The 25,676-nt window shown below is 36.4% G+C and overlaps 1 protein-coding gene across 1 annotated transcript in view; it reads left to right on the top strand.

Moving 5' to 3' along the window:
• The window catches only part of ORC2 (origin recognition complex, subunit 2), a 50,912-nt gene that overhangs the window by 1,103 nt on the left and 24,133 nt on the right, over positions 1-25,676 (top strand). The window contains exons 3-11 of the mRNA XM_006889079.1: positions 1,284-1,373; positions 6,371-6,463; positions 7,894-7,925; positions 10,004-10,046; positions 10,556-10,743; positions 13,668-13,766; positions 15,723-15,832; positions 19,960-20,092; positions 24,203-24,299. Of these exons, the coding sequence (XP_006889141.1) occupies positions 1,284-1,373; positions 6,371-6,463; positions 7,894-7,925; positions 10,004-10,046; positions 10,556-10,743; positions 13,668-13,766; positions 15,723-15,832; positions 19,960-20,092; positions 24,203-24,299 (885 nt within the window). The remainder of the gene's footprint in view (positions 1-1,283; positions 1,374-6,370; positions 6,464-7,893; positions 7,926-10,003; positions 10,047-10,555; positions 10,744-13,667; positions 13,767-15,722; positions 15,833-19,959; positions 20,093-24,202; positions 24,300-25,676) is intronic.

The raw sequence follows: 25,676 nt of genomic DNA, 5'->3' as shown, positions 1-25,676 counted from the left end.
CCCTCCTTCTCCAGAAGAGCATCTGGTGGAATCGAACCATGTACCTCTGGGATTGCAGAGCAGCTTCTTGCCACTAGGCCACCAGAGCTCCCTTTGTTTGTTCTTTCTTTTAAAAAAAAAAATTATAAATTTTTATGTGTGTACCGTCAAATCAGATATGACTGGTACAGGAGGGGATTGTCCATCCTTCAGCAGAGCATCTGGTGGATTCGAACTGCGCACCTCTGGGATTGCAGTGCAGCTTCTTGCCACTAGGCCACCAGAGTTCTCCTGTCTCTGTTATTTCTTAAACAAAAATCAGTGTTGCATGTTTAAGGAGAACTCTGCAGAGTAATCATTCTAAAAGTTGTAATTTGAAGTTATTTTTGTACTTTTAACTAATTTTAAAGTAATCCTATAGAGCAAGGTACTTCATTATTTCCTTCTTGTTAAGAGATATAGTTGGAAGCATCATTTCAGGAAGTAGTGTTAACTAAATTCAGGTATGCTAATGCCATTTGTGGTTTTGTTACTTGATTTTCTTACACTAAAGCCAGTATCTGTCATACTAAAAATGTTTTTTAGACTTGAATTATTCAGATTTTTCTGGATGCTAAGAGCAAAATGTATTCTAGATTGTTTTTTAAAAAATAAAGATTAAAGAAAGTAATCAGTATTGCTGAAAATTGAGGTGTTTAAATTGTAATAATATTTAAAGGTGGGAGACTTTTCTCAGTCTTGATTTTTCTAGTTTCTCTTGTATCCTTTCTATGTGCCTGCTCTACTCTTTCTATGTCACCTGTCTCCTTCATTTATATTTTATGGTTTTCACTCTCTTTGTACTTGGATTATTAATATCCATCATAACTTCTTCTAACTTTTCTGTCACCTTTCCTTAGATCTCAATCCTCGGGTTAGTTCTCAGAGTTCAATTACTTGGCTTTTTTTGTGATTTGGATTTTTTTCAGTTTCCCAGTTCTAGACTTTTAAGATGAAATTTAGCTCAGATCATCTTTTTAAACCAAGACTTAGAAATGGCATATTATTGGAAAGCCCACAGATGAACCAAAATGTCTCCAGAGGGAGTTTCCATTTAGGACATATTCTGAATAAAAGCTTGAATTTTTCCCTATCTAGACCCTAATCCTAAAAAGAAAAACATCCAATTAGTTTAGTTTGAGTTTTTATATTGGTAGAGGAGACTTATGAAAGGCAACAGGGAATACAAATACTAAGTTTTTAACTTAAATTTTGTATGTTTTCTTCTCCTTTTTTCATAAATGCATGTTGTGTTTTTCTTTCAGAATCTTTGAAAAACGGCTCTGCTATAGGTGATGCAAGTAAAGTTTATTCTTTTCAAAATAGAAAACCACCTGAAAAGATGGCTAAACTAGGTATGTTACTTTTCTGGATTCTCTAAGTTAATATATCTTTTCTAAGTATGGATTGAGGCTCAATGTCAAGAAGACAAAGATTCTCACCACTGGACCAATTGGCAGCATCAGGATGGATGGTGAAGAGATTGAGATTGTACACAGCTTTAGTTTGCTTGGCTCCACAGTCAACAGTCTTGGCACCAGCAGCCAGGAAATTAAAAGGCACATTGCCATGGGAAAGTCTGCTGTTAGGGACCTCTCCAAAGTACTAAAGAGCATTGGTGTCTCTCTGGAGACTAAGGTGTGTCTGATACAGGCCATGGTCTTCGCAATCACTTGTTATGCATCAGAGAGTTGGACAATGACCAAGTAGGATAGAAGGAGAATTGATGCCTTTGAGCTGTGGTGCTGGAGAAGAGTATTGAGAATACCATGGACTGCTAGGAAAACAAACAGATTTGTCCTGGAAAGGGTTAAACCCGGTTTCTCCTTGGAGGCAAGGATTCTGAGGCTCCGTCTAACATACTTTGGACATGTTGTGAGGAGAGACCGGTCCTTGGAGAAGGACATCATGCTTGGGAGGGGGAGGGATGGTGCAGGAGTGGAAGGCCCTCTATGAGGTGGATTGATTCAATGACTGGGATAATTGGGATGGGAGTGTCAGAGACAGTGCAATTGGCACAGGACAGAGCAGAGTTTAGGGCTGTTGTACATAGGGTCGCTATGAGTCGCAAGCAACTCGACGGCACATAACAACAAGAAGTTAATATTTATAAGAGAATGTAGAGAGCTCTGGTGCCTTAGTGGCAAGAAACTTCTACAATCATGAAGATATGTGGTTTGAAGCCACCAGCGCTTCACAAAAGGATGGGCAGTCTCCTCCCACGTGATTAAGTGCCTCTGGACACCCACTGGAGGGTCAGCTCCAGCTTGATGGTACACAGCAACAAGACGATACACTGACTAAGAAGGTATAGGCTAACCAATACTTGGAGTTAGAAGCACTCTCTGAAGAACTGGAAGACTTTATAAAATCAGAGAAGTGAATTGCTTGCGTAAAAATTATTGAAATGGCAAATTTTTTGTTATATATTTTATCACAAAAATAGAGGTACAGGAGGGAGGGTTGGGAGGGAAGAAAAGTGCAACAATGAATGAATGGAAATCCGAAGTCCCTGTAAATTTTCATTGAAATTAATAATAAATTTTTTTTTTTAAAATAGAGGTACAGAGAGAACCTAAGCAGAAACTTAGGCAGTCTTACAGGTTGAATGTTGTCGGAAATATGAGAGTACTGAAGAAGAAATGGAGCTAACAGAAGTCAAAATCATGCATTATGATCTAAAAAAAGAATGCTTTCAAGTAAAGATTGAAAAACTGTGGTGAATGATAGAAAGGAACAAAGAGTTTGAGCATAAAGAGCATTATGTGGAAATTGTCATGAGATATTTTCATTTGCTTTCTATGAATCTTAAAGATGAACAGTGGATAAGGACAGCACAGGAAGAATCAGCACCTTTGAATTACAGTGTCAGTAAAGAGTCCTAAGTAGTCTATGAACTACTAAAAGAATAAGCAATTTTGCCTTGAAGGAAGTACAGGTAGAGAGTTCTCCTTCGAGGCAAGGATGGTCTTATGTACTCTGGGCATGTTATCAGGAGTCATCCTTGGGAAAGGACATCATGCGAGAAAAAGTGGAGGATCAGAGAAAGATCACACCCTGATCCTGATGCTGCATAATTCATAAAATCCAGGTTCTTGAACAATTTGCTTATCAGTCATTTTATATTGTGAGGGTTGCAATCACGGATATAAAACAAAATGAATTCTTGAATGGGAAATTTATCAACTCTGTAAACCTTCACCTAATTCAAAAGTAAAAAGCCTTTCATAATAAAGAAACTATTTCATCTAATGCTCACATATTAGCTGTAACTAATGGTAATAATCATATAAAATAGCCATCTCTTCAATGCTGTATATTTTATGCATTATTTAGATAGTAGAATTGTAGATACAAAATATTCCATATTCTATGGTAGATTTTAAGGGATTTTAAAGTAAATATTTAACTATGCACAGCTTTCATTTGATCATAGAACCTTCTTCCTGGTCCTTTCTCACCTCCTGGCAAAGATGTGCTTTAAATATATGTGATAGGGAAATAAATGTAGATTTGGCCATGGAGAGTAATGAAACAGAGTGCAATAATTAAAGGAAGCAGCAAGATCAGAGTTCTTGATTAGAAGTGAAAGCAGTAATAATCTTTTTTAAAATTTTAGATTTTTTGGTGGCAGTATACAACCAAATACACATCTGTTCACAATTTCTACTTGTTCAATAACATTACTTCCATACTTCATGTTTTGACACTTTTCTACTCCATGTTTCATCATTTTCCATCCATTGAAGTTCTCATCTGGGCTTTAAATCAACTTTTGTCAGTTTATAATACTCATAAAGCTTATTTTTCTAAGAATGTTATCCTCAACCCAGGCTTTCTTTATTAATTGGATTGTAAAAAGAGCAAGGGCCACATGGGGAATGCCATATCATACCTTTACCAGTTTTATAGAGAGAAACTGTCCCCACCCACAGCATCAGTAAGACAAGACCAATTCCCATGAGTCAGACATGTTCCCCAAGCTCCCAATACCTCTTTCTACTCATTTCAGCACCAGCCTTACTGCTTTTGTAGGTCCAAAATCTGGTGTGACAGCACAGAGACCACACAGAACCATACTGGGAAAGTAAAACAAATGATAATTCAGATTAATAATAGAAGATAGTCAAGACAGATCCCAAAATGTGCACACAGGCACCTCAGCCTTCAGTCTTATGGCTTTAAGTGTTCCCAAGTTCTCAGTCTTGCCAGTATAGGCTTCCCATCCACAGCTGTCCAACAAAGTTCTCAGACCTACCAGTATTGGCTCCCACCCCTGCAAAGTCTCATCTCACATCAGTTCTCCAGTTGCTGCTGCTCTCATCCCAAAGCATGTACATTTCACTAGGTTGGGGGTGGTCTCTGTTCTCTGGTTGGGGGAAGAAATCTCTTTTCTGTGTAGGGAAGATCTTCTATTCTCTGCAGCAAGAGCTGTTCAATTTATTGGCAAGACTAGTGAATCCTCTTGTAGATTGTTGAGACTGACCAATCCCCTTGTGGAATGGTAGATAGTCAGTCCCTTTGTGGATAAGCCAACATGCCTCACTTGCATAGTCCCATCCCTCCACTTAGTCATCCACGCTAGAAAAGCCATAATGAGAGAGAGACTCCACAGGGCTGTACTGTTTAGTTTAATAATGGTTCCATGGGGTAGTTTCAAGTTTTAAAAATTATTTGCACAAAACAACTATGAGATACCATCTCACCCCAGTCAGAATAGCAAAATTTAACAGAACAGCAAGCAACAAATGCTGGCGAGGTTGTGGAGAAACTGGAAGCCTTATTCACTGTTGGTGGGAGTGTAAAATGGTGCAACCACTGTGGAAGGCGTTATGGCGCTTTCTCAAAAAGTTGCAAATAGAGATAGCATTTGACCCAGCAATTCCACTACTGGGAATATACCCCAAAGAGACCATAACTGACATCCAAGCAGATATATGCACACCCATGTTTATCGTGGCTTTGTTCACAATAGCAAGGAGCTGGAAACAACCCAGTGCCCATAAACAAACGAATGGATAGAGAAGCTGTGGTATATTCACACAATGGAATACTACGCTGCATTGAAAAACAAGGAACTCATGCAATATTCAAAATGGGTGACCCTGGAGGACATTATGCTTAGTGAAATATCTTAGTCGCAAAAGGACAAATATTGCATGGTGCCACTGCTGTAAAATGGGACTGATATCAGGGTTGGGGTAAGACTGAGAAAAACTGGATAAATTGTGTATACTGCACTGAAACAGATGAGGGAGAGAATAATTTAAAAGCGATGTATGATAGGGTATTATGGTTGTCACAAGAGTCCACAATTAAGGTTGCATAGTGGAATGTACTTGGGGTGGTGGGAGGGGTGTGGGGGGATTGTGTACCAGGGAGGGAGTGTTTCTTTTACTTTTCAAAGAGAGGAGTGAACAGGGTTGGGCGGGGAGAGAAGTGCAGCAACGAATGAATGGAAATCCAAAATCTTTGTAAATGTTCATTAAAATTACTAAAAGAAAAAAAAATAACTACAATTAAAAAAAATTATTTGCGGGCATTAGATTAGTCTTAATGGAACCAGTAAGTCTGGTTGCCATATAAATTTGAAGTTCTGTTCCACAGAATTCAGTAATACTCTTTAATATGGACCAGTTTCAGTACCAGATTACTCAGTAAGCAAGGTAAGCATAGATTTGTCTGTGTACTACTTATGTACTACTCGGTAGTGGACAGTTTCATATCTTTAATATGGTGAAACCTGTGTGAAATTGTTTGCTATAAAATGATAATGCCAAAGCATTAGTAAGCCCTTGTTTTCTTTGCTTCTGAGTAATCATTCTGCTCCAGTAGTTTTACCTTTTAACAGTGCAAGATGTTAGGGATTGTGCCGCCATAGCTTCATAAGGTTTTATCTATCTGTCTATCTATCTATCTATCTATCTATCTACCTACCTACCTACCTACCTACCTACCTACCTACCTACACACAAACACATATATATGTATGTATGTATTATGATGATGATGATGTGTGTGTACCATCAAATTGAATTTGACTGGTACAGGAGGAGATTGCCCCCTCCTCCAGCAGAGCGTCTGGTGGATTCAGACTGTATATCTCTAAGATTCCAGTACAGCTTCTTTCCACTAGACTGCCAGAGCTCCCTGGTTTTATCTTTTTTATAGAAGTAGAAGGCAGGTTTAGTTTTGGGGTTTTTTAAAAGCATTTATAGAAATAAAATAAGGCTATTTCCCTCTGTATCATCTACTGTTCATGATTTTTTTTTTAAAGAAATTCTGTCTCAAGAGTAATAATAAACGCTTGACACGGGTTTTTAAACCTTAAAACAATTATGTCTCTTTACAGCTTCAGAATTAGCAAAAACACCAAGAAAAATTGTTTCCTGCAATTTGAAGGATGATCCTGAAGAAGCAATAAACATTCCTCAAAGTAGCAAAGGTAAGGCTTCAGTTCTTTGAAGAGGATTTTGATAGTTGCTTCCAGTTTTAAAATACTATTTTTTTTACTTGTCGAGGTAAATTTTACGTATTTTCTTTTTTTACTTTGTCACTTCATCCAGCAAATGTAATTAATATAACCACTTATGTGCATTAGTATGCCAGTAATCAGCAGTCAATAAAAGGGGACACTGTCTGTGCCAGCTGATACTGTACAATTGACGTGCCCAACTACAGCAAGTCCCATTGTCATTAGTTTGAGTTAGCCAAATAAATGTTCATGAAAGATTTGCTTTGGCAAATTACATTTGGATAAGGCTTTGAGAATTTGGAAGTCTAGTATTGTGAAGAGTTGCTGAGAAATTGTTTTTGAATGCTCTAGTATACCTAAATGTACTTTTTAATAATGAACAATGAAAATGGCTTCATTTTTTTTTGCTTGTTCTAATGCTAAATAAAGAAATGTAGAAAATAGTTGTCACTAAAGGAAGTAATTTTAAAATTAACAGTGAGAGGGTTTGTTTGTTTTTTTTTTAAATTTATTTGTTTATTTATTTATTTTTTACAAAGGTTTTGGATTTCCATTCATTCATTGCCGCAATTTTCTCCTTGCCCACCCCTCCCCACCAGCTTGCTTCCCCCTCCAAAGAGAAAAAAAAAAAAAAGGAAAAAAATTCCCTCATTAGTATACAATTCCCACGTCCCTTCCCCCCACCCCCCACCCCGAGTACACTTCTCTATGCAACTTTAATTCTGGATTCCTGTGCTAACCATAATACTCAATCATATATCACTTCTAATCTGTTCTTTCCCTCATCTGTTTCAATACAATATACATAATTTATCCAGTGTTTTCTGTCATACCCCCACCCTGATATCAGACCCATTCTACAACAGTGGCACCAGACAGGTTTGTTTTTAATAAAATTAAACCACTATTGAATGTGAAATACAGTCAATCAGTGGACAACAGAGTATGAACTTCAGGTCTACTTAAACTCTGGTTTTTTAATCCTATTCCTCTTGCAAAGATTAACCTAGAAATGTTGGCTTTGTGATGGAATGTAAAATGCACTTAACCCTTCAACAACAGGGGTTTGAACTTCAGAGCCACTACTGCTCTCTTCTTATGCTAAGATTTTTGTGTCCTATTGTGTTGAAACTTTCATTCAACTTTAAGTGAATATTCACAACATTTGAGCTCACTGTAGTAGCAATAAGAAAATCTAATGTCCGTGGAACTGTGCAAACCCTTGTTTAAGTGTTTACTGTAAATTATATACAGATTTTTTACTCTGGAAGTTCAGTGCTTCCTCCTCTGACTCATAGTCATATATATGACTCGTAGTCATATATACGACTTGTAGTCATATATACGACTCGTAGTCATATATACTTGTAATAAGTCATGGCTTTTGTTTTGTTCAATAGGGCATTCTACTTCAGACAAAGTTGAGCTGAAGGTAAGCAATTGACTAAAGCAAATAAAGACTCAAGTGTTTCAAAGTAAGGCTTAACTCACTATTTGTCTCTTAATTTATATAATGCTTTATATTTTTACAGGTAATGGTCAAATTACCTACTTACCTCTAGGTGAAGAATTTGAACCTTAGAAAAGGTTAAGTGACTTACCTGAGTTTACCAATTAAGGAAGGAGAAAAGCTTGAAACTTAAGCAGGGTCTATTGGACCCAACTCTTGGGCTTTTCCTGCTGTGTCAGCACTGTCCTTGCCTATTTTCAACTTAGTAGAATTGCCCTGAAAATTCTATTTGAACACCAACATTGTTTATAAAATGGGCACATTTTTTCAGAGTTATTGAAAAGGATTTATAATATTTAACCTGCTCTTATATTGCAGTGCTTTTAGTTTTCATCATACCTTGTCAAACAGATCTTGTTGGGTATGGATAAGCCTATGTAGATGTGGAGGAATCTTAGACATTAGTGATTCAAGGTTTAGGGTATAAGAATGGTAAGAGTGGACCATGGGTTTAGTCATGCTTTGGAAAGAGTATGGGTATGAACATTTAAGGCAATGATTATGGTCAGTGCAGACATTTAGGTAATCTAGGCTAAGTTGGTTTAAGAAAGAACTGATAGGGTAAATTCATGACATGTTATTTTAGAGTTAGTGGATAAAGTAAAGAAAGGCAGTGAGTCTTGATATATAAACTGTTATTTGATAAGCAAGCTGTTTGCCCTAGTGAGTAAATGTGCCCTGATACGAGAATGGTTTGCCCAAATGAACAAATTGTTTAGATAAAACTCACTTGAAAAAATTTCCTGTAGCTAACACTGACTGACTCATTTATAGCCTTATGTGCTTGAGCAAGAATTTTTTCAAAACATTGTTATTTTAACATAGGTGCTTTTAATTCTTGTTCTTGTAATGTGGTAGTGAGACCAGTACTGACTCTTCAGCAGGTTTTCAGAGCTTGTTAATTACACAAGAAGAGATTATTCATTTTCCCCCCTGAAGAGCAGCTGGTGGGTTTGAACTACATACCTGTGGATTGGAAATGCAACTCCTTACCAGTTGGCCACCAGAGCTCTCTTTCTGTTCTTAAACCTGATAATTAAGCCTTGTGAGTGCAGATTATTTCAATCTTGAAAACAATTTGGCAGAATATGAACTGCATTTTTAAGAAATAAAAAAAGAAATTTTCTATTTTAAACTATTGCTTTTTCCTCATTTATTTCAGTTATATTTGCATGTGTATATTGGATCAAGACAGCAAAATAATATTTTGAGAGTTCTGACCAAAAATATTAGACATTTTTAAATTAGATTTTATTTGCATTTGTAACTGGTTCTAATAAATTACCATAAGAACAGACTTTTTTGTTATATTTTCAGGTGGCACAAAAACACAGATACTTTAAAAAATATCTAATTGGTATTGTTAAAAATTAGCATGTACTAGAAATATGATGGTAAAGTTTTATATTCTTCGAGGAAGAGAAATATAGTTCTTTAATAGATAAATATTAGTTTAATATATAAATATATTTTATTATATAAATTAATATATAAATATAGTTCTTGGAATATATAGTTCTTTATGTATCTGTGAAGTATTTTAAAATTAAAAGATAGGGTAGTAAAAAATAAAAATGTTTCTTTCCTTCTAACAGTATAGTACTTTATCACCAATAAATATCCAGCATGCATGAGTTTCTTGTTTCCATGTATACTCATATTCTGTACGTAATATTAACAATTGATATTATTTTTTTAAAAATCTGCTAATCTAGGTGTGAAAGTAGCTTACAAGGCTAATATATTTCTGTTTTTCCCTAACTTCATGCTGTGTTCTAGAATATAGTTTCAAGAATCACTCAGAATTCCTTTGGAGTTTGTTTTTGTTGCTGTCTTATTTATTTTTCCCTACAAAATAGTCTTTACCTTTCTAAAAGCTTTGAAACCCATCTTCTAAAGCATAATATTTTTCCCCCTAGTGTCTTTCAGGCCAGCCATCAATTTTCCATGTCATTATTACTATATGACTATAATGCACTTCTTTTTTTCTCCACTCACAGAATGTAGAAACAACTCGTAGAAGTTTAAGGAAAAGAGTAATAGGTATGTATTCCTTTTTAAAGTAAGTTGTTTTTTGTTGGTTTGGTGTTTTTGGGTTTTTTTTAGAGTAAGTGTTTTAAAAGATAACATCTAATTAAATGGTTAAGTAGTCAGCTGTTAAGGCTGCTTAATATTACATCAACTCTCGGCAGTAGTGAGAGTTCAGGAAAACAGACGAGGACAGAAAAGGCAGAAAGAAAAGGACAGTTGTAACTATTCATTCCCTTGATTGGGGCCATTGCCATATTTTATATAAATAGGAAGTTCCCACTGAGTGTCAGTGTCAGCCTTTCTTAGGTACCTTAACACTACATTAAATTAGACATTATTAGGCATATTTGACAAATGAACTGAGTAAGCACCAGATAGTTTACGTAACTTGCTTTGGTATAATCATGAGCAGGTAATGATAAAATCAGAATTGGAACTCTTACTTCAAAGCCCACATGTAACTCCATAATATTTTTCTGTCAAGCTGTCAGATAGTCCCAGGTTTTTCTTTCCCCCCACAGTTCCAAGTTCTCTTTCGGAGAGTGAAAGTGAATATTCTGCTTCCAACTCAGAGGATGATGAAGGAGTTGCACAGGAATATGAAAACACTAACGAAGTCATACTGAGTTCAAAAATTCAAGACCAGAACAGAATAGTTCCATCTGTTTGCAAAGAAACACATTCTAAGAAAATAAAGGGAGATAAAACAGTAAGTAGGATATTTTTAACCTAACATAAAAATTTATTACAGGAAGTTTAAGAAGAAAAGTAATTTATAATCCAGTCTTTCTAAATATCTCATCATTTTTCTTATTTTCTCTCAGTCTTTTAAACAAATGTGTACATTTATATTTAAAATAAAAATCCTAGTGAACAATTAAATTTGCATCTTTTGTAAACTTCTATTTCCCATATTTTTATATAGTCATTTTTACTATTTTTAATGCATTTTATTGTTATTTTAACAAGTTTTCAGAAAAGTTGGATTTTTATTCGTTCATTGTTGCAAAATTTTCTCGCTCATCCCTCAGTACACGTTACAATGCACCTCTTATTCCAAATTGTTGTCAAACATATAATGCATAATCATGTATTCCTTTTAAACAGTTCTTTCCCTCAGCTGTTATGCAATATTTGACCTTTTGCAAGTGAGATATTTTACTCAGCATAATGTCATCTCATTATGCTGTGGGAGGATATCAAGACTATCAACTATGAAGAATGCAAAAGATCATTACAAAGACAGCAGAAGAAGAAAAGACCAAAATGGATGTCAGACGGGACCCCGTATGTTGCACCAGAGCACCGAGAAGCCAAAGCAAAGGAAAGAATATGTAAATGAACTGAACAGAACATTTCAAAGGGGAGCATGAGAAGACAAAGCAAAATATTATCATGAAATGTATAAAGAGCTAGAGTGGAAAATAAAAAGGGACGAGCTTGCTCAGCATTTTTTAAGCTGAAGTTACTGAACAGAGTCAAGCCTCGAGTTGCAGTATTTAAGGATTCTGTGGGCAGAATGCTGAATGACCCAGGAAGCATCAAAAGAAGAAGGAAGGAAATAAAATAGGTTGAAGGAGTACAAGGAATCAATATGCCAGAAAGAATTGGCTGAGGACAAAGTTCAAGCTGCTCTGAAGGAATTGGCAAAAAACAAGGCCCCAGCAATTGATGGTTTACCACTTGATATATTTCAACAAATAGATGCTGCCCTGGATGTGCTCACAAGGCTGTGCCAAGAAATCTGGAGGACAGCCACCTGACTAATTGCCTGAAAGAGATCCATATTTATTCCCATTCTGAAGATAGGTGACCAGGCAGTGTGGAAATTATCACACAATATCACTAATATCACATATATTTCAACAAACAGATGCTGCCCTGGATGCGCTCACAAGGTTGCCAAGAAATCTGGAGGACAGCCAACTGACCAACTGCCTGAAAGAGATCCATATTTATTCCCATTCTGATAAAAGGTGACCAGACAGTGTAGAAATTATCAAACAATATCACTAATACCACATACAAGCAAGATTCTGCTGAAAATGATTCAAATAGTAACACATCAACAGATAACTGCCAGATGTGTAGGTTGGGTTTAGAAGAGGTCATGGCCCTGGAGACATTATAGCCAATGTTAGACAGGAGGACTGACTGTGTTTCATTGACTATACAAAGGTATTTGACTGTATGAATCATAACAAACTGGCTAACTCTGAGAAGGATTGGAATCTCAGAACACTTGATAGTGCTTATGTGAAACCTATACCAGAGCAAGGAAGCACTTCATGGATGAAAATCAGGAAAGGTGTACACCAGGGATGCATATTCTCTCCATACCTTTTCAATCTATATGTGGACTAGATCATCTGGAACGCTTGTCTTAATAAGGAGGAATGTGTCATCAGGATTGGAGGAAGATTCCGCAACTATCTGCGATATGTAGATGACACAACCTAGCTTGTCAAAACTGAGGAAGCAGTTGCTGCAGAAGGTCAAAAACTGCAGCTGTAGTATGGATTGAAGCTCAACATCAAGAATACAAAGATTCTCACCACTAGGCCATTTGGAAGCATCATCATAGACAGTGAAGAGTTTAAGATTGTTAACAAACAGCTTCAGCTTGCTTGGCTCCACAAACAGCACTCTTAATACCAGCAGCCAGGAAATTAAAAGACAAGTGTATTTGTTTTTTGTCATGGTTTTGATTCCTAAACTCAGGTATTGCTGTTGATTTGTAGACTGTTGTGGGAAATGAACATGTCTTAGAGAAAAGGATAGAAAAATTTCATCTCACATGCTTTGAGCATGTTTTCACAAGGGGTCAGTGTCTGGAACAGGACATCATGCTTGAGAGTCAAGGAGAGAAGACCCTCAATGGGACAGATTGAAGTAGTGACCACAACGAGTTCACAGCCGAATTATGAGCATAAGATGATAGTAGGTGTTGTTTCATTCTTGTACAGCGAGTCATTATGAATAAGAGTTGACTTGACAGAACCTAAAAACAACAACAGTATAAACTGTGGTACTCCTGTCCTAGACAGACGTTGACGGTGCTATGCGACATTTAAGTCTTTGTTAATTATGAATGATGTAGCCACAGACCTATGTTGACTTATTTAGAAGAACATTGATAAAAGGTATATTTTATTAGTGCTTTGTGAAGAGGTTCAGAGAAGATTTAGGAAGCTTACTGCCTGAATCCCATCCTTTCCCTACCACCCTGAAAATTAATCTTTGCTGTAGATGAAAGAATAAGTACTGAGTAATTTTACTGCAGTAGTAGGCAAGTCTTTTTTATTTTACTATTAACTTCTTCCACATTTTCAGTTTTTACAAGTGTATGAATTTTCTCAGACTATTTCAGGAGCAACCATAAGTCCAGATATGTTTTTAAAAGTCTTTTAAAATTGTCTCTCAGTGGAGATTATACTTTGGTACTTAGGAATCATGTTTAGAAGAAGACTACTACTTCAATCTAATTGTTTCATCACTTCTATGACCCTATTTCTTAAACTTAAAAATACCATATATCAAAGAACTTCATATGTTCTATTTTGTATTGCTGTTGTTGTCTATTTTTGTTATAAAACAGCTACTAAGAACTGACTTTGGTCTTTCCACTTTCAGAGTGACTTAGTAGAAGAATATTTTGAAGCTCACAGCAGTTCAAAAGTTTTAACCTCTGATAGAACACTGCAGAAATTAAAAAGAGCTAAACTGGATCAGGTATGTTACAAGGATTAACACATTCAAGGCAAAATTTTATTGTAAGCTGGAAAAATATGCTACATAAGCAGTAGATTTGAAAAGTAGTTCTACAGAAGCACAATTCTTGTCCTAATCAAATGGACCTTAATTAATATGAAAACATTATACATTTACTTTGTTGACTAAATCATAAATAGCTTTCTACCTTTGAACTCTTTTTGACATAGAAGAATGATGATACCGCTTTTCTCTTACTATTTTACCTATTCTCCTGGGTCCCTAATCATCAGTGATAATTTCCTTGATATCTGTGTTTTATTAATCTCTTGTTTGTTTAACTCATTCGTTCATTTTCAACACACATCATAAAACAAAGACTGTGGCCTGACTTCTTGGTTATAAACTGCAAAAAGTGGAGCATATTGTAAACAAATCAGTATAAAATAAAATAAAAAAGAAGCATATTTGGTTTTACATTGTTCTATAAACCTGTCAGTTGTGGTAAAGCAGTGAGGTTACTATATCTGTAGTTCCAGGAGCTCATTATACTAAAAAGACCACATAATTAACCTAATTGAGATTTTGGCTGATACTTCCATAAAAGAGGAAATAGTTCACTAGAACATAGAGGATAGATTTTATTATTCTCTGCAGTTCAGAATTACATATGGTTTCTTAAGGTGCTCATGGCTTTTGCAATAGAAGCTGTGATTTGAGACCAGCTGTAGAAAAAAGAGGGGGGTATCAGTAAGCTTCCATGACCTGGGTAGTATGGTGCATAATTATACATAATCAGAGACTAGCTAAAAAATTACAAGAAAGCAAGTTTATTCCAAGAAAGATATAATGCTAACATCTTATTACATAACATTTTTCTAGAACTGCAACAGTATAGGATAAATGAATCATAGTAGGTAAAAGATCTATGTAGGACATAGCAGCTAAAAGATCTTCAAGAGGGTGAAAGAAACACTTCATGATAATAAGAGAAGGCTGTCCTTCCACTAATTTTAGGAAAAGCTCACAGAGATAATCTCAGAAATGTGTAGCAGTGAGCATTTATTTCTCATGTTTGCTTCACTTGTGTATCTTTTTAAATCAGTGGACTTAGTTATATTCTTAAGACAGTGGCAGAATCCTAAGAGATCAGATTGAAAGACACAAGACCTCTTAAAGCCTATCCTCAAAACAAGCCTGATAGATAACATGACTGCCTCATCTAATGGTCACACCAGGTGATGCGGCTGAACACAAAGTTAAAAAGACAGTGAACTAACTGTACTTTATCTCTTTAATGACAAGCGTGTGTTTTGTACTTGAAGTATGGTTAAGTAAGAACTGTACAGGTCAGAATGCCTAGAATGGTAATTGGAAATATAGTCTTCAGAATTAAGATACATTACTTTAAAAGTAGAGTCGTTACAGTAGTTGCAGGTTTAAAACTTTGGCCACTCTTAGATAAAAAGTTTGTCAAATCTTTCAGAAGAACGCTTCAGTGATACAAGTTTATTTTCCTAGTGATAATGATAAATTATGGAAAAAAACCTCTATTTTCCGAGAATTCATGTTGTATTGTTGTTTTAAGCTTTTACATTTTTTTAAATCTGTAGGTTTTTTAAAAGTTTCTGGATTTGTTGTTTAAAGCTGGGAGGCAGATTTAATCATCTCCTTATGTTAATGATCTATTTTGTAATTAAAGTCTTATATTTGGAATTTATAGTGGTATAAATCCTAGATTAATAGATTCTTCACTGTTACTATTTATTTATACTATTAGCAAGATTGTTAAAAAACTGTTTTAAAAACTTTAAGATACATGAATGTGTGGATTCAACTAATATATTCATTGCTGAGCCAGATTAAAAAATATTTCTACTAATGACTTCTAACTTGTACCTCTACAGAAATTCTGCTTGGATTGGCTTGATATATGTGTTTTGAGAATGATTTTTATTCGTTTTCTTTCTTTTGAAGCAAACTTTGCGTAACTTACTGTGCAAGGTTTCTCCTTCTTTTTCCACTGAACTTAAACAACTTAATCAACAGTATGAACAGTTATTTCATAAGTGGATGTTGCAGTTACAGTAAGTATTCCAATCATTGCAGATTCTTATAAAACAAAAGATCCATAAATATCTTAATTTTAAAAGGGAAACAATGTAACAATTCATTTTCCCTATATATATTTAAATTTACTACTTTCCAAATTTTTACTCAGAAGTAGAAATGTCACTTAATTTTATGACTCTTCTCAGGATTCTGTAGTTTTAACAACTTTGTTTTCTAAGTTTATAGGGAAGGATTTTTATCAGTTCTTTTATAAGGTCACTATAAGTTGAAGGTGACTTGAGAACACTTAGAAACAAGTTTGTTAAAATGACAGCTCATTTGTAGATTAAATAGTCTTTTCATAAATTGCTACTCATAAAAGTATTTAAACCCACTAATACATCAAGACTGGTAAATACATCAATTAAGTTTTGATCCAGTTTTTCACATTAGAGTTCCTAAAGTGAAAAGTATATTTTTCTTTTAATTTCACTCTATATTTATAGACTTCACAATTTTATGAGAGCATTATTTACCATTTTAAAAATTATTTCCTAAATGTTTCTGTTTTGGTTTTTTGTGTGTGTTTTTTTAATATTAATTTCAGTAAAAATTTACAGAGGCTTTGGATTTCCATTCATTCATTGTTGCACTTTTCTCCCCTCCCAAACTTCCCCCTAGTACACTACCCTCTTATAAAAGTAAGACAAAAATTCTTTCATTGTTTTACAATCCCTCCCCCAGGTCCACTCCATCATGTAACCTTCGCTCTAGACACCTGTCATTACAATAATACCTAATCGCATACCCTTTGAAACAGTTTTCTCCCTCATCTGTTTCAATGCAGTATACGTTATTGAACCCATCTTTCTCAGTCTCCCAACCCTGATGTCAGTCCTGTTTTACAACAGTGGCATCATGCAGTATTTGTCCTTTGTGATTGAGATACTTCACGTAGCATAATGTCCTCCAGGGTCACCCATTTTGAATAATATTGCATGAGTTCCTTGTTTTTCAATGCAGCATAGTATTCCATTGTGTGAATATACCACAGCTTTCCTATCCATTTGTTTGTTGATGGGCGCTTCGATTGTTCCCAACTACTTGCAATAAACATGGGTGTGCATATATCTGCTTGGATGTCAGTTATGGTCTCTTTAGGGTATATTCCCAATAGTGGAGTTGCTGGGTCAAATGGTATCTCTATTTGCAACCTTTTGAGAAAACGCCACACCACTTTCCACAGTGGTTGCACCATTTTACACTCCCACCAACAGTGAATAAGAGTTCCAGTTTCTCTACAACTTCGCCAGCATTTGTGCTTGCTGTTCTGTTAAATTTTGCTATTCTGACTGGGGTAAGATGATATCTCATAGTTGTTTTATTTGTTTTTGTTTTTATGTTTGGTTTTTTCCATTTGTAGATGTCTCCGGTTAAATTTACATTTCTGTTAAAACCTCAGAGAATAAATAAAATCAAAACAGTGTTTTTATTACTATAGTTCCTTACATATTTAAAATTAAAAGGATCTTTGTATAAGGAAGTACTTAAGATTTATACTAATGTGACTATGCACACACAGTTATATAGTGTCACTGCAGTGAAAAACAAGACAGGCCACCAAGCATTATGAATGGAGGAATTGCCCCCTGTCAACGTTGGTTTGTCTTTTGTCAATGGCTTGGAAGTGAATTACTGTCTTCCTTGCAAGCTAAGTCAGCTTCATTCAAAAATGGTTTATGCTTCTTTGCTTTATAAGCTTCTAAAGCAGTTCTTCATTCTAATCGCATTGTTTCTCCTAGTGAGTATGTCATATCACAAATAAATTGATTTGCTTTGGTGTTCACCCTAGATCTCAAAATCCGCTATTATGGTTATCTCTTTTCTGCTCTTTTATTTCCTTGTGTATAGTCGAGTCAGATCCAAGTGGCACAGAAGCAGATTGCTCTTCCTTCTCCAGCAGAACATCTGGTGGATTCAAATTGCATGTCTTTGGGATTGCAGCAAAGCTTCTTGCCACTAGGCCACCAGAGCTCCCTTCTTTTCTGCTCTCATTTCTTGTTTGTCCTGTATAACTAGAGAAGATCACATAAATATTGTGTACCAGTGACTTCCAGCTAGACCTCTATGACTTGATGATTTGGATGGTCTCGTTCATTTTCTAGATTCAGTTTTTTATGTGCTGAGTGACTCCATTAACTGTATCTCTAACCCAACCTTTGTCTCAGAAGCACTTGAGGATTTCTGAGAGTATATTGAAGATTTCCACTTGGGTATGTTTGAAATGATTCAGTGTGCATAAAATGTAACATCATACACCCTTTATTTCCATCTAAGCCACTGTCCAGCACAATGAACATCCCATTCACAGAGCTACCTGTGCCCAAAAATGGAGTTATTCTTAATTTTTACTATCCACTGCTAATCAATATCCAAATAATGGTTATTTGACCTAAAAAGCTTTTGATACCTTGTGATTCCCCCCCCCTTAACTCACATTATCATCATCTTGTGTTTAGATTGCGGAAACTTTCTAATTGCTTCTAGTTTTGTCCCTCTTTTTGGTCATTCTCATAGTGTGATCTTTCTTTCTAAGTAGATTGTTTTCTTTTCCTACTTAAGATCTTTCAGTTGATTCCTTAGTAGTTATTTGTAAAAATGCTCATTGTAAAAAAAAAATTCTCATTGTCTTTGGAATAAAGTCAGCTACATCTTTAATATATAGTTTATATAGTTTATTGAGACCTTTGGCACTGTTAATTTAAAATCTCTTTCTGCCTGGGAGACTTTCACTGCCTTATCCTTGTCATATTCTTTTTTGCCATCGGGCAACTGTCACTTGAAAAATAATAGAAGCTGGAGAGAAAGTCGCTGAAGAAATTGATATGATGAGCTTAGTGTTGTTATTGTTGTTAGGTGCTATTGAGTCAAGTACGAATCATAGCAACCCTGTGAAAAATCTGAACTCTGTTCTATGCTGTGCCATCCTCACACTTTCTGAAACACAAGAGCCCATTGCAGCAGTCACCATGTCAGTCCACTTGGTTGAGGGTCTTCCTCTTCTTCGCCAGCCCTCAACCCTTCCCACCATCATGTCCTTCTCCAAGGAATAGCACCCCCAGCAACATGCCCATGGTATATGAGGTGAAGCCTCATCATTCTTGTCTCCAAAGAGCACTCCAGCTGCACCCTCTCAAAGACATGTCTGTTCATTCTCTTGGCTGTCCATGGGATGTTCAGTGCTCAAGGTGTCAGTTCTTTTTCTGTCATCTTTATTCATTATTGAGCTCTCAGATGCATAGCAAATAATCAGAAAGACTGACCTGAATCAGACCCACCTTAGTCCTCAAACTGACATTATTACTCCTTAGTAATTTGGAGAGGTCCCTAACTGCAGATTTTCCCGGTGCTGTGTGTACTCCTTATTTCCTGATTGTTGGTACCAAGGGTGTTGATTGTGAATTCCAGCAAGATGAAGTTTTTGACAGTTTCATTCTTCTCTCCCTGCATCATGACGTTGCCTATCAGTCCAGTAGTAAGAATCTTTGTTTTCTTGACATTGAGATACAATCCATACCAAAGGCTGCATTCCTTGATTTTCTGCAACAAGTACTTCATGTTCTCACTTTCAGCAACCAAGGTTGTGTTATCTACATAATGCAGGTTATTGATGAATCTCCCTCCAATTCTGATGCCACACTCCTCTTCATAGAGTCCAGCTTCTTGGATAATTTACTGAGCATACAGAATAGGTATGGAGAGGTTGCAACCCTGACGCACTCTCTCTCAGTTTTGAATCATACAGCGTTCCCATTCTGTTTGCAGCAGCCTCCTTATGGAGGTATAGGTTCATCATGAGCACAATTAAGTGCTCTGTGATCCCCATTCTTCTCAATGTCAGCCACAACTTTCTATGATCCACATAGTCAAATGCCTTGACATAGTCAATAAAGCACAAATAGACATTCTTTTGGTATTCCTTATTTTCAGCAAGAATCCATGTCACTTGTCCTTTTACCATGTATTTTGGAATCAATATAGTTTATTAATTTACACCAATTCTTCTCTATTTTTTGTAACCTTAAGTTAAGGAAATGGATTAATTATCAAATTAGTAGTAGAAGATACTGAATTTTAATTTTTATAAATTGTCTCTTAACAGCTTAGGATTCAACATTGTACTTTATGGATTGGGATCTAAGAGAGATTTACTAGAAAGATTTCGAACTACCATGCTGCAGGATTCCGTTCATGTTGTCATCAATGGCTTTTTTCCTGGAATCAGTGTGAAATCAGTAAGTATTTTTAATACATAACAAGGAATACAATTATATCCCATGATAATGCATATCCCATTATTAATGGAGTTGCTAGTACTCATTCTGGAGCATTCATTCATATTGATAGTACTGAATAGTGCTTGAAATCATGTTGTTAGAATTCAAGCTTCAAATCCCCATCTTCAGATTTCCTATTTTATAACTAACACATGCTATACTCTAGGGAAATAATAACTTTGTTATATATGCCCACACCAGCTTTAACTGTGTTACAATTTTATGTGTTTTTGGTAATATACATACAGCAGTTGTTTAAGTACTTGGTTTTTGTTTTACAGTGCATTTATCTTAGATAGTTTTTATTCTAAATGTTCATATTTCTTCATCTGAAAATGAATTTATAGCTCTTTAGTGCTATATATTAAATAATGTAATCGTCCTTTTTAAGTGTTTTTAGTATTTTTTACTGTTAGAGTAATTGATGTTTATCTAATATTTCTTATAATGTTATAAAATACTTGCTGCAGAAGATCAAAGGCTATAACCATCAGTATGAAAGTAGCTAAGAGAATACGCCGTGCCCTTTTCCTTATGACTCAGGGTGAAGTCTCTCTCAGGGAGGAGTGATAGGGAATGGCAAAGGATACACTGACAAAGAAGATTGATCAGAACTGGCTTTGACAAGCACTGTGGCATTTGGACAAGAACAAACTGGGAGGAGGGTAGAGAGAATAGTGCAACAATGAGTGGAAGCCCAAAATCTCTGTAAATGTTTATGAAAATTAATAAAATATAATTATAGAAAAGGGAAAAAAAAAAAAAAGTTAAAGGAAAAAAAAAAAAAAAAGAATACAGAAATCCTCACCACTGGACCAGTAGATAATATGATAGGTGGAGAAAAGATTGAAGTTGTCACTGATTTAATTTTCCTTGGATTCACAGTCCATACCCATCGTTACAACAATCGAGAAATCAAAAGACATGTTGCATTGGGAAAATCTATTGTCAAGGACGTCTCCAAAGTGCTTAAGAGCAGTGATATCAGTTGAAAGACCAAGGTGCACCTGATCCAGGGCATGGTCTTTTCAGTTACTTCCTATGCATCTGAAAGTTGTTATAAGAATGAGAGAAGAATCACTGCCTTTGAATTGTGTATTGGAGAAGAGTGCTGAGTATAGGTCTGTCTTGGAGGAAGTACAACCAGGGTGTTCCTAGAGGCAAGGATGGTGAAACGTTGTCTTAAATATTTTGGGCATGTTATCAAGAGCAGCCTGTCCTTGGAAGAAGATATCATGCTAGAAAGGTGGAGGCTCAGGGAAAGAGAGTAAGACCTCAACAAAATGGACTAACAATGGGCTGGAACTTGTCAGATAATGAGGATGGCACCAATAGGGCAAGCTTTATCTCTTTTGTTCATAGGATCACTGTAAGTCACAGTCAGCTTGATGGCACATGACAACAACACAATAGCCTTTTAAAAATCAAACAGTAGTGTAGCTTATGTAGTCAAGATTATCTACCTTGAACATCATTCTTGTTCAAATTATTTCTTTTTTTTTTCTTTTTTTTTTTTTTTTACTTTCATGACGTTACTTTAATGATCAGGTTCTTTGAAGTCCTACAAACCAAATTGCAGTTCTCATACTGATAAAGCTGTGGATAAGTAGAGAGAGCCAGTTTTCAATACAATGACATACAGAGATTGAATAACTTGGGTGGAGTATTATAAAATACTCCACAGTAATTGTTTTTCAGATATATAACACATTATTTTTTATGCAATTTGAAGCAACTTACAGAGTTTTATTTTTAGAGTGTCCTCTTTGATGATTTTTTAAAATGATTTATTTAGGCATATCCCACTCTATAAAACTTTGTCCCAAAACATCCAATTCCCTACTTTATCTGAGACATAGAAATTTACAGTTGTGCTCAAAAGGGAAAAGCAGTCTTTCTCAAACACCTTCAGGGATTTATTAGTAACATGTAACTGATTCTTTGTCAGTCTGAGGTCTTCTTCCATACTAAAAAATCAACTATATAATTAAGGGATAATATGTGCAAATGTGTATATACCAAAAAATTGCAAAATGTTAATCAAAGTCTACTTTCAGTTTGTTAAATAATTCCTTGAGTGGCCCCTGAAGGAAACAAAGCATCTTTGTAGCCCAATCACAAATCTCTTCTAATTCTTAGAAAGGCAGTTGTGGTGCAACAATGAATGAATGGAAATACAAAGTCTCTGTAAATTTTCATTAAAATTAATAATTTTAAAATATTTAATTTTTTTTTTAAAAAAAAAAAAAGACAGTTCTGATTATATTGATCCAAGTAATGCAGTGGCAGCAGGTTGGGCAAGGCAACACTTCTGGTTTCTCCAAAGGCGGTCTCGCTTGACTTAGGAGGGCCCGGGACCATCCACAAGTTATCTTCCAGAGAATTTCTCCCATAGGAGTTGTGTTCCGTAAAGTGTGTCCCATGGCTGGGGATGGCTCTTTCATTGCCTGTCCATTACTGGAGAACTGCTTTCTCTGACAGTGCCTTTGTGTATTCCGGTAAGGGAGAAGCTGTGGTGTGAGGCAGAGCTTTTCCATTTGGTGAGGAAGGGCATGTCTTTTGTATGTTGCAGTAAAATTCATCAAGTGCCGTTTTGTGCTGTCTCTCCCAAGGTCGTCGGTGTGCCTTGCTTGAGCACAGGCTTTCCTGGCTGCAGCTGGGGATTTCCGTTTCCTCAGCAGTTCAGCTTGGACTTCGGTCACAAGATGTAAATGCGACATTTCCCTCCCCAACTCCCAGTATGCATGCTGCATGCTATCCCTTAAAATGCTGAATGCTTGGAGATTTCTGCTCCTCAGATTATCTTCGCCAGAGAGATTTGTTTGCTTGGATCTCTGCAGCTCTGTCCGAGGTTGTTACAATTTTTCCTCATCTGTTCCAGCTCTTGCTCCAAAACATGGATCTTTCAACTTCTCCACCTCCCAGCTTGAGGAAGGTGGATTCAGATTCCTCATCACCTTCTGAGTCTCCACCTCTGTCCTTAGCTGCAGAAGTTCTACTTATTTAGACTGTAGACTGTTCATTCAGTACTTAGAAAGATTCAGAATTGCCTTTATTCATCTTATCCAATTGGCTCTTCAGATTATCCCTATCAATGCAGACCTCTTTCTATGTGTGATAAACCTTATTTACTTGCTCTCGCCCCACAGAGGCAGCTTCTTCATCTGATCGACCTTCTAAAAGCTTTTCTTCCAAAAATCATATTGTTTTCTTTAACAAAGAATTAATTCTCTTTCTCTGAGTCCTTCAGTTGGTTTTTGATGTCTTCATATGCCGTGATGAGGGCAAAATGCGAAGCAACATACTTATCTCCCCAGTATATGGAGACCAGAATCACTCTGTCTCTCTCGTGAGCTTTCTCGTGGTTCAGAATGCAGATGTCATCTTCCATCAGTATAGCTGTGATAGTGCGGAGCCCTGCGAGGTGGGACCGCCTCCCTGGCCCACGACTTTCAATTCCCCAGGGTTTGCAAATGGATCCAAATCAAACCCGAGTTGCCAGGGGTCACTGTGGGCTTCCGGTTTCCTCAATGATGACGACGACAACGACGCCACCATTTCACCAGCTAAGGCAGCTGCTTGGGGAGCACCAAAACAGGGCGTCAATGTCTCCCACCTTGCCTGCACCAGGGGGCCGGGGAGGAGGTGGACTGCGGGCGTGGCCAGAGGACGCTCCCTGGCAGGCCACGCACCTCAGATTCTTTGTGTAGTCAAATTGAAAAAAACAACTTAAAAGATTAGATAGGAACTGTATGGAACAATGAGTATTATGTCAATGAGATAGCTCAGAAAAGAAGGGTGAAAATGATTGCAGAACTTGAATGTGATCATTGTCACTGAATTCTCCATGGAGAAACTGGAATTGTATTGTTATAGCTGTATATATTCTTAACAATAAAAATAAAGCATAATTAGCATAATGTATATATCTACTTACATTCTCATGACATTTTTAAAATGTCATTAAAAAATTTAAAATAGGTTGTTACTTGTTAAGGGTATTGTTTATCCTGCATAACAGAAAAAGTTCTAATTGACATAGATGCCTTTTGTGTTTTTGTAACTTAGATCCTGAATTCTGTCACAGAAGAAGTCCTTGATTATGAAGGTACTTTCCGCAGTATTTTGGATCAAGTAGACTGGATAATAAACAGATTTAAAGAAGGTAACATAAAGTAGATGCTTAATGTAGTTTGTTGTTACATGCTGTGGAGATGGAACCCACTCCTAGCTGGCCCTCCAGCTGTAGCATGGGAAGAGTGTCTGTTTCCTCCTGAAGAGCAATTGGTGGGTTCTAATCACCTGTCTTTGGATTGGCAACACAGCTCTTTACCCACTAGGTAGGCTACTAGAGTTCCCTCTTACAGTTTAGGCTGATGTTAAATAGACATTCTACTTATTCATATATTTGCATATACAGAAATGAGGATTATTTTAATAACTACACTAGTGTAGTATGACTGATTTGGATTGTTTTAAATTTATATGTCTCTATGAAATATTTTGGTAATACTTAACTGAAAGAAGAGAGTTTGTTTCTACACCTTTATATGTACATAACTCTGTTAGATTAAAAAAAAATAAGAGTTGAGGACAAGAGAGAAAAATAAAGAAGCTGGTCCCACGTAGGGAATAGGCCTTTATTAGTGGACCTGAGAGGGACGCCAAGTGACCGCTCACAAAGAGGATGAGAGAGGAACGCAGGCAGACAGTTTCCTTTTATACGGGCTTTCAAGGATACCCAGAGAGATGTTAGCTTACTCCAGAATTTTAGGGATTGGGTCCTGCCAATGTGTGACGAGACCCAGGGCCTTACCAGGATCCAGGCACCTAGTCACCTTACCAGGGTATGTAACTGAGCAGGTTTTTTCAAGGGATAGGCCTGGGTGTTAGGTCTAAGGATAGCTGTGACATTCGTCTTTCACGCTGTGGTTCTTACTGCAGATTCTTTTTTTAGCATCCAAGCTTTTATTAATATTTTTAAAAACAGGTGTCATTTCAGAATACTTTTAGATGTTGGCAATTGTAGAATAACTCCAATTGATCAGTATATTTTTATATTAATTATTATAAATCTTTTTTGTTCTGAAAGTTTACAGAGCAGATTGATAATACATTAAACCAGTTGTAGATCTTTTGAGTGAAACTGATAATAACCGCACATTGTGTTAGCGTCCCTCCCACGATTTCTCCGCTTCTTGTTTCCATTCATCCCTCCACCCTCTTCCTTTCTGAACTTTACCAGTTGCTCGCCTCCTTCCTCTGAGCCTTATCCCCAGGCGCATACTGCCCTTGTGCTCTTTTATTTTTTTTTTAATTATTATTGGGAAAAACATATTGGGGGTACAAGGAGGTGAGGGTTGGGGGCAAAAGGGTGAGGATGGGCCAGGATGCAGCTGCAGAGCTGCACTGTTTGGTCGGTGGGGGAAGCAGGTGAAGGAAATGATGAGGGTCCAGTGGGGACCAGATGCTACAGAAGAGTGACAAGCATTTTCCAATGGTAATTAAACCAACTGTCTTATTGATTTGGGAATTGGATGCC

Source organism: Elephantulus edwardii, unplaced genomic scaffold (assembly GCF_000299155.1).
Source record: "Elephantulus edwardii isolate Elephantulus edwardi_28Jun2011 unplaced genomic scaffold, EleEdw1.0 scaffold00075, whole genome shotgun sequence".
In the NCBI taxonomy this organism is placed as follows: domain Eukaryota; kingdom Metazoa; phylum Chordata; class Mammalia; order Macroscelidea; family Macroscelididae; genus Elephantulus; species Elephantulus edwardii.
Note: the sequence above shows the minus strand (reverse complement) of the source record. Positions and strands in the feature narration are given on the sequence as shown.